Source organism: Balaenoptera acutorostrata, chromosome 3, assembly GCF_949987535.1.
Source record: "Balaenoptera acutorostrata chromosome 3, mBalAcu1.1, whole genome shotgun sequence".
NCBI classification, from domain to species: domain Eukaryota; kingdom Metazoa; phylum Chordata; class Mammalia; order Artiodactyla; family Balaenopteridae; genus Balaenoptera; species Balaenoptera acutorostrata.
In genome coordinates this window covers 103398471-103412255 of record NC_080066.1, presented here as the reverse complement: position 1 = coordinate 103412255, position 13785 = coordinate 103398471, and the positions used below count along the sequence as shown (strand labels likewise).

At 43.1% G+C, this 13785-nt stretch overlaps 1 protein-coding gene across 1 annotated transcript in view; it reads left to right on the top strand.

Moving 5' to 3' along the window:
* The window catches only part of AVEN (apoptosis and caspase activation inhibitor), a 190678-nt gene that overhangs the window by 174541 nt on the left and 2352 nt on the right, over positions 1–13785 (top strand). The window contains exons 3-4 of the mRNA XM_057542135.1: positions 5743–5813; positions 11545–11640. Of these exons, the coding sequence (XP_057398118.1) occupies positions 5743–5813; positions 11545–11640 (167 nt within the window). The remainder of the gene's footprint in view (positions 1–5742; positions 5814–11544; positions 11641–13785) is intronic.

Genomic DNA, 13785 nt, shown 5'->3' with positions numbered 1-13785 from the left:
AGTTTGACTACTATAAACAAAATGTGCTTAAAGTACCTTATTTTTCTCAAACATTTTCTTCTTTGTATTTTTTATGTGAATACTTTATTTTGTATCAATCAAGAATGACTTCATGGTCAGAAAGAGAAAGACAATTACCATATGATATCACTTATGTGGAATCTAAAATATGATACAGATGAATTCATTTATAAAACAGAAACATTCACAGACATAGAAAACAAATTTATGGGGACTTCCCTGGTGGCTTAGTGGATAAGAATCTGCCTGCCAATGCAGGGGACACGGGTTTGATCCCTGGTCTGGGAAGATCCCACATGCTGCGGATCAACTAAGCCCGTGCGCCACAAATACTGAGCCTGTGCTCTAGAGCCCGCAAGCCACAACTACTGAGCCCACGTGCCACAACTACTGAAGCTCGCGTGCCTAGAGCCCATGCTCCGCAACAAGAAAAGCCACCGCAATGAGAAGCCCGTGCACCACAACAAAGAGTAGCCCCTGATCGCTGCAACTAGAGAAGGCCCGCGCACAGCAATGAAAACCCAGCACAGCCAAAAATAAATAAATAAATAAATAAATTTATAAAAACAAACAAAAAGAAAACAAACTTATGGTTACCAAAGGGGAAGGGGGTGGGGGAGGGATAAATTAGGAGTTTGGGATTAGCAGATACCAACAATTATATATACAAAATAGATAAACAACAAGGTCCTACTGTATATAGCACAGGGAACTATATTCAGTATCCTGTAATAAACCATAATGGAAAAGGAAAAAAAAAATGACTTCATGGGGCTTCCCTGGTGGCGCAGTGGTTGAGAATCTGCCTGCTAATGCAGGGGACACGGGTTCGAGCCCTGGTCTGGGAAGATCCCACATGCCGCGGAGTGGCTGGGCCCGTGAGCCACAATTGCTGAGCCTGCGCGTCTGGAGCCTGTGCCCCGCGACGGGAGGGGCCGCGATAGAGAGGGGCCCGCGCACCGCGATGAAGAGCGGTCCCCGCACCGCGATGAAGAGTGGCCCCCGCTTGCCGCTACTGGAGAAAGCCCTCGCACGAACCGAAGACCCAACACAGCCAAAAATAAATAAATAAATAAATAAATAAATAAATAAATAAGAAAATCCTTTAAAAAAAAAAAAATGACTTCATGGATGTCATTGTGATTTTATAGTTTTTCCTAGTTTTGAAAATTTTACATTGCAAATCATAAGATCTGGGTCTGATAACTGGATTTTTTTCTATTGTCTTTTTTTTAAAAAATTATTTTTATTTTATATTGGGCTATAGTTGATTTACAATGTTGTGTTATTTTCAGATGTACAGCAAAGTGATTCACTTATACATACATATATATATATATATATATATATATATATATATATATATATTTATTCTTTTTCAAATTCTTTTCCCATTTAGGTTATTACAGAATATTGAGCAGAATTCCCTGTGCTATATAGTAGGTCCTTGTTAGTTATCTACTTTTAATATAGTAGTGTTTATATGTCAATCCCAAACTCCCAGTTTATCCTTCCCCCCAACCCTCAACCCTTTGGTAACCATAAGTTTGTTTTCTAAGTCTGTGAGTCTGTTTCTGTTTTGTAAATAAGTTCATTTGTATCATTTTTTTTTAGATTCTGCATATAAGCAATATCATATAATATTTGTCTTTCTCTGTCTGACTTCACATAGTATGATAATCTCTAGGTCCATCCATGTTGCTGCAAATGTCATATTTCATTCTTTTTAATGGCTGAGTAATATTCCATTGTATATATGTACTACATCTTCTTTATCCATTCATCTGTCACTGGACTTTAGGGGCCTCCATGTCTTGGCCATTGTAAACAGCGCTGCAGTGAACATTGGGGTGCATGTGTCTTTTTGAATTATGGTTTTCTCTGGATGTATGCCCAGGAGTGGGATTGCTGGATCATATGGCAACTCTATTTTTAATTTTTTTTTAAATTAATTTTTATTGGAGTATGGTTGCTTTACAATGTTGTGTTAGTTTCTGCTGTAAGGAAAAGTGAATCAGCTATACGTATACATATATCCTCTCTTTTTTGGATTTCCTTCCCATTTAGATCACCACAGAGCATTGAGTAGAGTTCCCTGAGCTATACAGTAGATTCTCATTAGTTCTCTATTTTATACACAGTATCAATAGTGTATATACATTAATCCCAATCTCCCAGTTCATCCCACCCCCACCCTTGATATCCATGTTTGTTCTCTAAGTCTGTGTCTCTATTTCTGCTTTGCAAATAAGATCATCTATACCATTTTTCTAGATTCCACATATATGCGTTAATATACGATATTTGTTTTTCTTTCTGACTTCGCTCTGTATGACAGTCTCTAGGCGCATCCACGTCTCTACAAATGACCCAGTTTTGTTCCTTTTTATGGCTAATATTCCATTGTATATATGTGCCACATCTTCTCTATCCATTCCTCTGTTGATGGACATTTAGGTTACTTCCATGACCTGGCTGTTGTAAATAGTGCTGCAATGAACATTGGGGCGCCATGTGTCTTTTTGAATTACGGTTTTCTCTGGGTATATGCCCAGTAGTGCGATTGCTGGGTTATATGGTAATTCTATTCTTAGTTTTTTTTTTTTTTTTTTTTTTTTTAAATATTTATTTATTTATTTACTTATTCTTGGCTTTGTTGGGTCTTCGTTTCTGTGCGAGGGCTTTCTCTAGTTGGCGGCAAGCGGGGGCCACTCTTCATCGCGGTGCGCGGGCCTCTCACTATCGCGGCCTCTCTTGTTGCGGAGCACAGGCTCCAGACGTGCAGGCTCAGTAGTTGTGGCTCACGGGCTTAGTTGCTCCGCGGCATGTGGGATCTTCCCAGACCAGGGCTCGAACCCGTGTCCCCTGCATTGGCAGGCAGATTCTTAACCACTGCGCCACCAGGGAAGCCCTATTCTTAGTTTTTTAAGGAACCTCCATACTGTTCTCTGTAGTGGCTGCACCAAGTTACATTCCCACCAATAGGGTAGGAGGGTTTCCTTTTCTCCACACCCTCTCCAGCATTTATTGTTTATAGACATTTTGATGATGGCCATTCTGACTGGTGTGAGGTGATATCTCATTGTAGTTTTGATTTGCATTTCTCTAATAATTAGCAATGTTGAGCGTCTTTTCATGTGCTTTTTGGCCATCTGTATGTCTTCTTTGGAGAAATGTCTATTTAGGTCTTCTGCCCATTTTTTGATTGAGTTTTGTTTGTTTGTTTGTTTTCTCCTCTCTCTTAGTTTTCTGTCATCTTGGTCTCATCTCCTGATACATCTGATGGTTTTAAATGAATTTTGGATACTGTGTATAAAATATAGTAGAGTTAATTCTAGGTTATTGATAATGTCATTTTCCTCCAAAAAGGATTAACTTTTGCTTCTTTCAGTCAGAATGAGAGATTGAGCTGATTCACTGCTTTGCCTCAGACTTTGTAAAGCCGTCCTAGTCCTCCTTGATCCTTCCTTCTAAGATGTAGTCCTCAGGGGTCTCACCCGAAAGTCTTGATTGTCTAGGACTCTTCCTCACCCATGGGCCATGAACTCCATTTTTGCCCACCCAGTACCATAAGACTAGCAGAAGCTCTCTGCAGCTCCACAACGTCCTGGTTGTTACTTTATGCTCAGTTTTTCAGTCTCTCAGCACCACCTTGGAAACTAACAAATGCCTCAAAGGGAAAAGTAGTTCTAAATGCTAGACTTACCTCCTTGTGCGTCTCTTCAATCTGGGACCGTTGTCCCTCATACCCTGACTGTCTTGGTAGCTCTCTAATGTCTTCAGATAGATTTTTTTTTTTCTTTTGCAGGGAGTGAGGGGGAGGCAGTGTTCCTAGTTGTTTAGTGCAAGAGAATAGGTTTGCAGCAAACTATTTAACCACTGTTGGAATTTTACCTGTATTTGAAGTGGAATATTCAGGTATTAAAAATAAATACATAGAGCATGCCTTGTTTGTATTACTGTTATCTTGTACTGATTACATATTATAGGATCTATGTAATCATAGGATCATTCTTAATATAGAAGTTCAGGAATGCCAAAAATAACACTATTGAGTAAGGCATTCAGCTGTTCAACCAAGTTTAAAAAATCTACCAGATTGATTTTTAATTTATTCACGATTTATTTCATATATATATTAGCTGCTGGCATTTCTTATTCTCACCCCTTTTCCTGTTTTCCTACTAGGTGGTTTTGTTCTGGTTGATTTGCAAAAGCTCTCTTTGTATGTAAGAGACAGGCTCTTTGCCTATATGTGCTACAAATGTTTATCACCAGCAAATATGGTTTGTATGACTGCTACATTTTAGGATTTTTTTAAAGGTTTTTTGTAGCCTTTCTATTGTCCTTTTAAAATATTAATATTGCACAAATATTTATAAAGTACCCACATATAATCACAATACACTTATACATCCACATGCACAGACAAGACATTATTAATTATATTATTCAGGTTCTTTATATCATAATTTTTGAGGGATCAAGTTGATTTGCCAATGACTGATGGTAGTGATTTTACCCTTTCTCATGATAAAGAGTGATGTTCTTGGTCTTTTTTTAACCTAGAATTTGATCTTGTCAAGTGTTAAAATGTTATGATCCATGTGTTTTGGAAATGCTGGGGGTATGGTTTAGATTCTGATTTTATCTTTGTCTCTTTAATTCAGAATTCTTCACTTCTTTTCCCCCTCTTTTAAGTTAGAAGTAAAGAATGGATTCTATAGTTAAATAACCTGAGAGATATCATAGGAGGAGAAAGTGGGCCTGTACCTGAGTCTTAAAGTATAAATAGGATATGAATGGGTAGAAGTATGTGGGCCTTCCAGACAAGGGAGAAGGATTAAAAAAGAAATAAGGATAGGGTAGAAAATGAAGTACGTTCAGAATGTGAAAAGAGGCTGACTCGGGAGCAGGAAGCCAAGAAATAGGAAGCATATGTGGGTTAATGAGGTAGGATCACATTCTGGAGGATCCTGAAAGCTAGGTAGAAAAATAATTATTTATAAATTGGCTATTCTTAATGCAAATAACCAGATAAGTACATATTTACAAAATAAGCTTTGTGTCAAAGCTCACTGTACGGAATCATCTGTCAAGCTTGTTTATCTTGATTCATTTTCCTTTATTCCAAGAGCTCAGAGCAGTGCACCATGATTCACATTAACTAATCTAATGCACATTCTTTGAGCTTTATTTTGTATCTGACATTCTAACCAGGTGATTTTTAGAGTGATGGTTGAGATTGGTAACCTCGCCTCAAAGAGATATTTTAAGTCTGTCATATTGTGGATCAGTTGAGAATTGCTTTTCTTCATTTCTGTTTTTCTCCTTCCTTTTCTGCTGTGACCACCCCCAAAATCATAAATATGTTTCCTTGCATACATTAAGCAGATGAGATGAAAATATGCTAAATATGGGGAGATGGCCATGGTCTGCAGGCCTGGACTGTTCAGTTGTCTCTCAAGAAGCATGTAGGATGGTGGCTTATTGAGAGTTGAATGAAGCAATGAATACAGTTGCCAATAGTATTTTCAAGTACCCACTAGGCACAGGTGATGTGGAAAGATGCGGAAGCCAGGACCTTCTTTTGAATGATATCACTGAGTTTGGGATGGTCAGCTCTTCAGAAACAGCACTTTTACTCCCAAAGGGAAATTGAGAGAACTGAGTGTTCTCCTTTAGCTTTGACATAAAATTGTATGGTTTTTCTATTCCCAGGGGACTCCTTCTCACAGTTCCGGTTTGCCGAGGAGAAAGAGTGGGATAGTGAAGCTTCGTGCCCCAAACAGGTAAGGTGAAGCTCTGTCTGGAATGTGGATTGGCTCTTCTCAGGGCTGAAGACCAGCACCTTTCACATTGTTGTTGAAATGGAGACTTCACATAGAGAAGAGTCTAGTAATTCATGTAGAGTTCAGCCTCAGTTACCTAAATTGCTCAGAAAGATTTCAGGGAGCTTAAATTATACAGGCTCTTGGAGCTGGAGTTGATCTTTATACCTGGCCATCTATGTGAACTACTTATATAGCTCATATATGACTATAGTTCATATAGACTGGATTGCAGGGCTGAAAGATTATAGTCACGATTTTGAGTGGATTACTTTGCCATTTGGCCTTCCTTCTTTTCCCTTTCTGTGAAAATTCATCTTAGGCTTGAGAATTAATTTTTTTCTCCCACATTGTTTTTGGTGTTAGGTAAGAAAATCCTTAACTTTATAGTTTTAAATAACTCTTCTTCTATAATTAGGAGAATAAAGCTGTAAAATAAGAACAAGTAGCATAGAAGTCTTTCAGTGAATCCATAACACCCACACACTTTATTTGCTTTGTATTCCTGCCATATTTTCTTCCCAAGGAGTTTTGATGATTCTCCAGGCAGGATTTCACTGAATCTTTCCGTACGAGAGACGACAGGTATTCTCTCCCTTTTTAAAATGCACTTACTCATTAAGTAAGTGCTGGCGTGGCATATGCTTCCGACTCCGGGGCTGGAGCATACTATCTGATACAGTGATCAGACAAGCCTGCCCACAGCTTCAGACAGGAGAGCGAGCAGCAGACCTGACGGGTAAAGGGCGGGACCTTCCTCCCCATTCCGCTGTCAGCTCAGTACACACACAGTAGGTGGCTCACACCCCCAGGTGGGCTGGCGTCACGTTCAGTTGTTTGGGATGGACATTGACTTAAAGACAGAGGGGAGGGAAGTGACTTGTAAAATGACTTCCTGTCACTGTACAAAGAGTATGTTTTATAATATAGAAAAATTTGGGAATTAAAAATATTTGCTTTTGCTTGGGTCTGTTTGGGTATGTACCTGAGTATGGTTTAGAATTCTAGGACAAGTTGTAAACAGACGAACGCAGATCATGCAGGAATTCAGTGAAAGCCAAACAACTCACATTTCAACTCCTTTGAACCATGTTGGCTATCAGAGAACATTTTGTTATCCTGAGAGTTTCAGATAATTCTAAGGTTCTTCATTTATCAAAACACATGTTCTTTATTAGATATTTTATTAGATGTAGCTTATTGGAAGATGAATGAGACAGAGACTATGCTTGTTCATCGCCCTAGGCCCCTTAGCTTAGCACAGTGGCTGACACATAGTAGACGATTGGTAAATATTTACATGATAAATGAAAAAGAATGCAACATAAAATACGTGGTATAATAAATGAATGAACATAATACTGTGGAAGAAAGCTGCTTTGGGCTGGAAGTGATTGAGAGTAGGAGCATGGGATAAAGATCATTTGAATGGGCCTTGGTGGATGAGTAGGGTTCTGGTAGGTTCTGCCTGGGGAACAACAGGAGAATGATGAGGAGATCTGAAAGACCAGGGCTGTGCTCAGAGTCGGGGGCATAGCTGGAGTGGAGCTGGAGTGTGGATTCTCAGAAGAGGCGGCTTCCAGGGTGGGTCTGGGCCACTTAGTACCAGTGCTTTGGTCTTCATTTTTATCTAGGGGCAGTTTAGCCTGTGGGTCAGAGCATAGACTTCAGAGACGCAAACCTGAGCGTAAATCCAAGTTCTCATCTGTAAAATGGAACTAATAGTAAAATGTAACTCAGAGTTGTCATGAGGATTATATTAGATTATAAATAAAAGTCCTTCTGTGCAGTTCCTGACACAGAGGAAACACTAAAAATTAGCTCTTATTACTACTGTTACTTGTTAACAAAAGTTTTGTTTAGCAAGAAAATTGAAATGGCTAGACTGGACCTCCGCAATATTGGGAAGGAGGGACTGAAGAGGTCAGAGGCTGGAGGCTGGGCAAGCAGGTAGGAGGATATTACATTGGGTGAACGGGAGGGGACGTGGGCCGGCAGCATGGGCCGTGAGAGGGAAGACGGTTCACTGGCAGATGGGACTGTAGCGGAGGACGTGGTAGATTGCGTCACGGGCCAGACGTGAGACATGAGGACAAGAAAGACGCGCAGGGGCGCTAAGCTTCCCAGCACGCTGATGAGGTGAGCAGTGATGACTGATGGAGCAGGAGAAGGCAAGCTTGATTGTGTGCATCTTGAGTTGAGGTATTAGTAGGACACATCCCAAACTGAATTCATCACTTCGCCATCAGCACTGTTTTGTGTCCCACATCTCTCCTCACTCGGTTCTCTTTATTTCTGCTTACTTGAGAGAGAAAAAGAAGAGAAGAATCTATCTGTCTGTCTATCTACCTGTCTGTCTGTCTATCTGTCTATCTATCTATCATTTGTTCCTCATGTGCTCCCCTGTCCCCAGCACAGCCAGTGACATGAGGCAGTCAGGAGTTTGCCAGTGGGTCCTGGTGGAGGCCCCAAAGGGCACCCTGATGGGAGAGGGCCCAGTGCTGTCTGTGTGACTTGCCTTCGTGTCTCTGTGGCTCACATGCAGGGTGAGGGGGACGTGGCCTGGCCGTCAGGGTCCCTGCTTCGGCCGTGTTGGCCCCATTACCGCAGGGGAGTTGGTCCCTTTGATCCATGAGTGGGGTTTTCGGCCCTGTCCTTTGGACAGTGTGGGGACATGTGAGGAGGGAATGGGTGGGAGGAGAACTGAGGGTGAAAAAAATAGGTCCATTATTTTTTGAAAATCATCTGAAGCTTTTTTTTCATTCCATTTTTCAGTTGTGTTGACTAGTGACTTATTTAGTCAGCAGAGCTTCCTCAAGCAACCACTGAGCACTGGGTGGCACGCCGTGGTCCCTGAGTGCGTGGCTCTTAAGGGAACAGACACTCAGGCCCACCCCTGAGAGCGCAGTTCTGAATGAGGCCTGATGCTCTGTCCATGGAAAGCGCCCCAGCTTTCTCTAAAGTGTCACTTGATCTGGGCACTTCCACTGTAAAGTGTCCCCATGGTCCCTGAGTCCCCGAATGAATGTGGGCAGTGAGTGCTGTAGCTCTTGAGGAAGGTGCAATGGTCTGATCAGAGGCTGTAAGTGGAGTTTCTAGTAGGTTCGTTCCTCACCAAATGGTGTACCTTTACACAGACACTGAGACTCGGAGTCTGATTGGGTTCCTGGACAGGGAGGAACCTTCCGGAATAGATTCTCACCACCGAGTCTGTGCACACGCTGATGGCGGAGAAGTGGGGTGGAGGGACTTTGTTCTAACAGTCAAGGCTGGCCTCCTGCTCCCAGCCTCCGAGTCTGCAGGAGAGGAGGCACTGCGGTGGCCAGGCTGCGTGCTCCAACTGTGAGTGACTGTCAGGGTTGGCCAGGTGGAGGTGGGGATGGGGCTCTCCGGGCAGAGATGACCCACCAGTTACTTACAACATGGAGCAAAAGAGCTAATTCATGGTGGTTATTCCAATTAAATCTATTTTCAAATTCACACTTTACTATTACAAGCAATTCACTTCAGCTCCCTTTATATCTAAGGCCTTCAGCTTTAGCCCTTTAGGGGACAAACTGGTGACAAAGAAGGGGAAGTCTTCTTACACGGTGGTGTTTGATGGTCGGTTCTAGGCTCTAGGACTGCTGCAGGGAGACGAGGAGAAATCACTGTGCTGGGCTGAAGTGTCCTGAGGTCCTTATGGAGGCGGTGCCCTGTCACCTGGGCCTTGGACGGTGGGTGGGAATTGGAGACGTGGGGAACAGAGACACTCCAGCAGCTGAAGGGCCATCACTTGGGACTCAGCACATAAGCACAGCCTGGCCATTCCCTGGATCTCACAGATTTTTCATTGTTAACGATATACCTTGTAGCCGTGTCACATGATGCAAAAGGGGGGAGGAAGTTTGGGCACTTCTAGCTGGACCCCAGCACGTCTCAGCCGTCCTTCTCTAGAGAGCTGAGACAGCAGCAGGTGAATGGTTGGCAGGCATCGTGGATGGAAAGTTCTCGCTCTTTTATAGGCTGAAAGCAGGGGGTCTACCCGGGTGACTTTGCAGACACCTTGGCAGTGGGAAGGGTGAGATTTCCAGCTTGTAATGCAGCAACTTACTCGTGGGTTAAGCATTCAGGATCACACTTTTCTAGTGGTTTGAGAGGTCTTCTCCAAACTTTGAAACAAAGACTGGCCATGCCGGTCTTGATCAAGCACTTGATGTGCGGAGTGCAGGACCGAGGCAAGGCCTGCGCATGTAGTGCATTTCCCACTCTCCTGCTTTGTTATCCTCCGTCCTGCTCCCTAAATGCTCTATGTTTTTAGATGTAAGTTCCTTTTTTTCCAGGGTGAGGGGCCACATCTGCTGCTGCCAACCTTGCTTACCTTAGAGCTAGCCGTCTCCGGAAACTTTCAGAAGGGCAGTTGAAAAGCTATATTGCTTCTTTTGATCCCTGTGTACTGCTGTTGGGAGGCTCAGGGGTTTGAGTGGGTCTGGATTTAGTGTTGGCGCTCTACTTGAGAGCACCAGGAGTGACTCCCCACCTCCAGTCATTATAAACCCATCTACCCAAGACATCCTTACAGTGGAATCGAGATTAGACTCCATGACCCCTGGGTGTTCTTCTCTAACTTGAAATCAGTGATTGCAGCATAAGTCATGGTTCTGCCTGGGTCTGTGATAGCCCTTGGTAGACAAGGTGGTCCACGGTGTCTGCCTCTAATGTGGCAGCCACCTTGTAGTTGTTCCCTCTCTTGGGTGGCCAGGGCACCTACAAGCAGCTGTTAGGGGTCATGCGATAACCTGGAACGTTTTCTCAGATACGGTCAATTTGTGAGGGCATTGCCTGGACGGGATTTTGCGTCTATGCATGGGAAGGGAGTTCAAGGGACTTTTAGTGTTGGCCTCACACAAAGTGCTGCCAGCTGGAGGGTAAGTTTCCATCCTCTGCTTTCTGGTTGGAAGAGAGAAAAGCATATACCTCATGGGCTTCTTTGGCCGTGACTGTCATCCCCATCTGACCGGTGAGATAGCTCTTCCCTGCTCTCCTGAAGGCCAGCCATCTGAGTCTGGGGGAGATGTCCAGTTAGCTTTCATTAAGTGCTTTGAATTTTTTTCAGTAATTCCAAGAGCATCCACAGGTTCCAGATTTCCATGCAGTTGTTTTTTTTTTTTTTAATAAATTTACTTATCTTGGTTTTGTTCGGTCTTCGTTGCTGTGCGTGGGCTTTCTCTAGTTGCGGCGAGTGGGGGCTACTCTTCGTCGTGATGCGCGGGCTTCTCATTGCGGTGGTTTCTTTTGTTGCGGAGCATGGGCTCAGTACTTGTGGTGCACAGGCTTAGTTGCTCCGCGGCATGCGGGATCTTCCTGGACCAGGGCTCGAACCCGTGTCCCCTGCATTGGCAGGCGGATTCTTAGCCACTGCGCCACCAGGGAAGTCCCTCCATGCAGTCTTGATGTGAGGGGATCACCACCCTGCTGCTGCTCTGGCAGCCTGAGCTGTGGCTCAAGAAGGCGGTTTTGGTTTTGCTTATCTTAATGCAGAGATGGTAGAAATTAGAACCATATCAAGTGTGATTTATGATCTGATTACTCCCAGCTAAAAGTAATAGATGATTTCTTTATAGTTACTACCTATCGTCCTGTGCTGTTTTATTTCTGAAAGGTCATATGTAATCATCTTGATCACTAATCTATCTTTTTTTTTTTTATATAGAATTCAGCATTTTATGTGGATTGTGAGTCATTGGTTCGAGCCCTTCAAGAACTGCCTCTCTCACTCCGACTCAATGTTGCTGCTGAATTGGTCCAGGTAAAAACCCTGACAGCATCCTGAGGCTGGTATGAATTAGGGCAGGAGAAGAAGAAGAATGAAAAATATCCCCCTGCAGGATGTTTCACACTCAGCTTTTCCTTTCATCAAGCTGAGCGTTTTGTATCAGGTAGAATTTCGTAAAGTTTCGAGGGAGAATGAAATACTTTCTAAAGGTTTTTTTTCTTTTTTTTTTATATTTGAAACATTTTAAAGGATCAAATGTAATAGAATTGAATGAAATGTAAAAGTGTAGAGTCTGGCTTGTATTGTACTCAAAATGTGTATGTGCCAGGCTTTGTGTTAGGCACTAAGGTTACAGTGGTGAACAGACAGGCACGGTTCCTGCCCTCATGGAGCTTAATCTATTGGGAAAGATGGGTATTAATCAAGTTATCAAATTATAAGTCCTGTGAAGGGGAAGTACAGTATGCTGTGAGAATATGTAATAGTGAACCTCATCGACTTTGGTGTGATTAGGAATGGCTTTCCTGAAGGAAGTGACAGATAAGCCGAGATCCAAAGTATACGAACATTTGAGTTGGGATTTAAAGAAGAGTGACCCAATCAGATCTGCATAAACAACTGTGCTAATAATAATAACAGTAACAAAGAACATTCTGGCTGCAGAATGGAGAGAGGACTGTATTGGGGTGTCTGTGTTTAGGGTAAATCTGTGCATGCACACCCATGCAAAAGTAGAGTGGATGAGGGGAGGCAAATTAGGAGGCCGCTGCACAGTTCAGGTGAGTAATACTGTAGCTTGGACCAGGCTAATGAGGGTAGAGATGGCAGGGAACTGGACTTTACCAAGAGGTGTATTACAGAAGTAAAATTAACAGGACTTGGTGAAATACTGGAAATGGAGAGGGAGCAGGGAAAGAATTTTCTAGGTTTTCCAGCCTGTGCGACTCAGTGGTGGCTAGTATCAGGAAGGGTGAGGCTTGGACATTATGGGTTTGTATTTCTGAGATGTCAAAGTGAAAATATTAGTCCATTGGATATAGAAATTTATAGTTCAGAATCAAGGGTTGGAAATATAAATTTGGGAGATATCAGTGTAAGGTAGCTAAGAGAGGAGCCATTGAATCGGCTGAGAGAGGAGGGGCCCAAGGGCTATACCAGAAGGAACTTTGAAATTTAATTGTGGCTAGATTGGATTTTGTTAAAAAGTGAAACCCTGGGCAGTACTAGTTGTAAATAGAATGCCAGCAACTAAAATGATCAGTGTTGTTCTGCAGCTGAATGTGATACTAACTAAGCCTGAGCATAGGCAGGCATCAGTGGGTATCCACCCAGTTGTCTCTGTGGCACTTACGTCAAACTTAGGGCAGCAAGTAGAATTCAGGGCTGGAGGACACTTAGGGGCAGAGAAGTAGAGAGGATAGCATTTATCACCCTGGGACTTCTTTAGGAGCGTTTGGGGGTATTGGGGCTTGTCTTAGTGATTGGGTGGGCGCTCCTCTTCCTCTGGCTGTGCAGAGATGGTCAAAGTCCTGACATACTTGGTTTGATCCCACACAATGAGGAGTGGTTAACAGAACACATCAGGGAAACACTGACATGAAGGTGATGGGGGCCCCAGGATTGAGGAGAGAAACGGGAAGTGTTGTGAGCATTTGAAAGTGAAGGATGATGTTGTCAGAGGCAGGCCTCAGAGGAAAGATATAAAATAATGGTACTTTTGTAAATAGTAACTTTTAACTATCTAGCCAGGTTTTCAAATACCCACCCCTCCCATGAGGTAGAGCAGTTATTCTCAACTGTGTTTGCATGTTAGACTCACCTGGGGAGTTAACAGACAAACAAAAACAATGCCAGACAGCCAGTGCAGACCAGCTGAATGATTCCAGGATTAGAATAGGGGACCACATCCCATCTTCGCCCTGCGCACTGGCAACGCTGGATGAATATTTAAGTTCACGTGTAAAGCCATACGGTCTTAAAAGCCCTAAGGTGTTATTAGCAAACTGGATCTGCTCAGGATGCTTAAATGTACAAATAAGAGGACAACACCTCCAATAGCAGCTGATGCTCCTTCTGAACCTACCCACTGATGCCAGGCTGGTCACCACAGGCCTCCCTACAGAACTGTGGTTCTCAGCCTTCCTCTACATTACAGTCACCTGGGGGGAGGGTTTAACT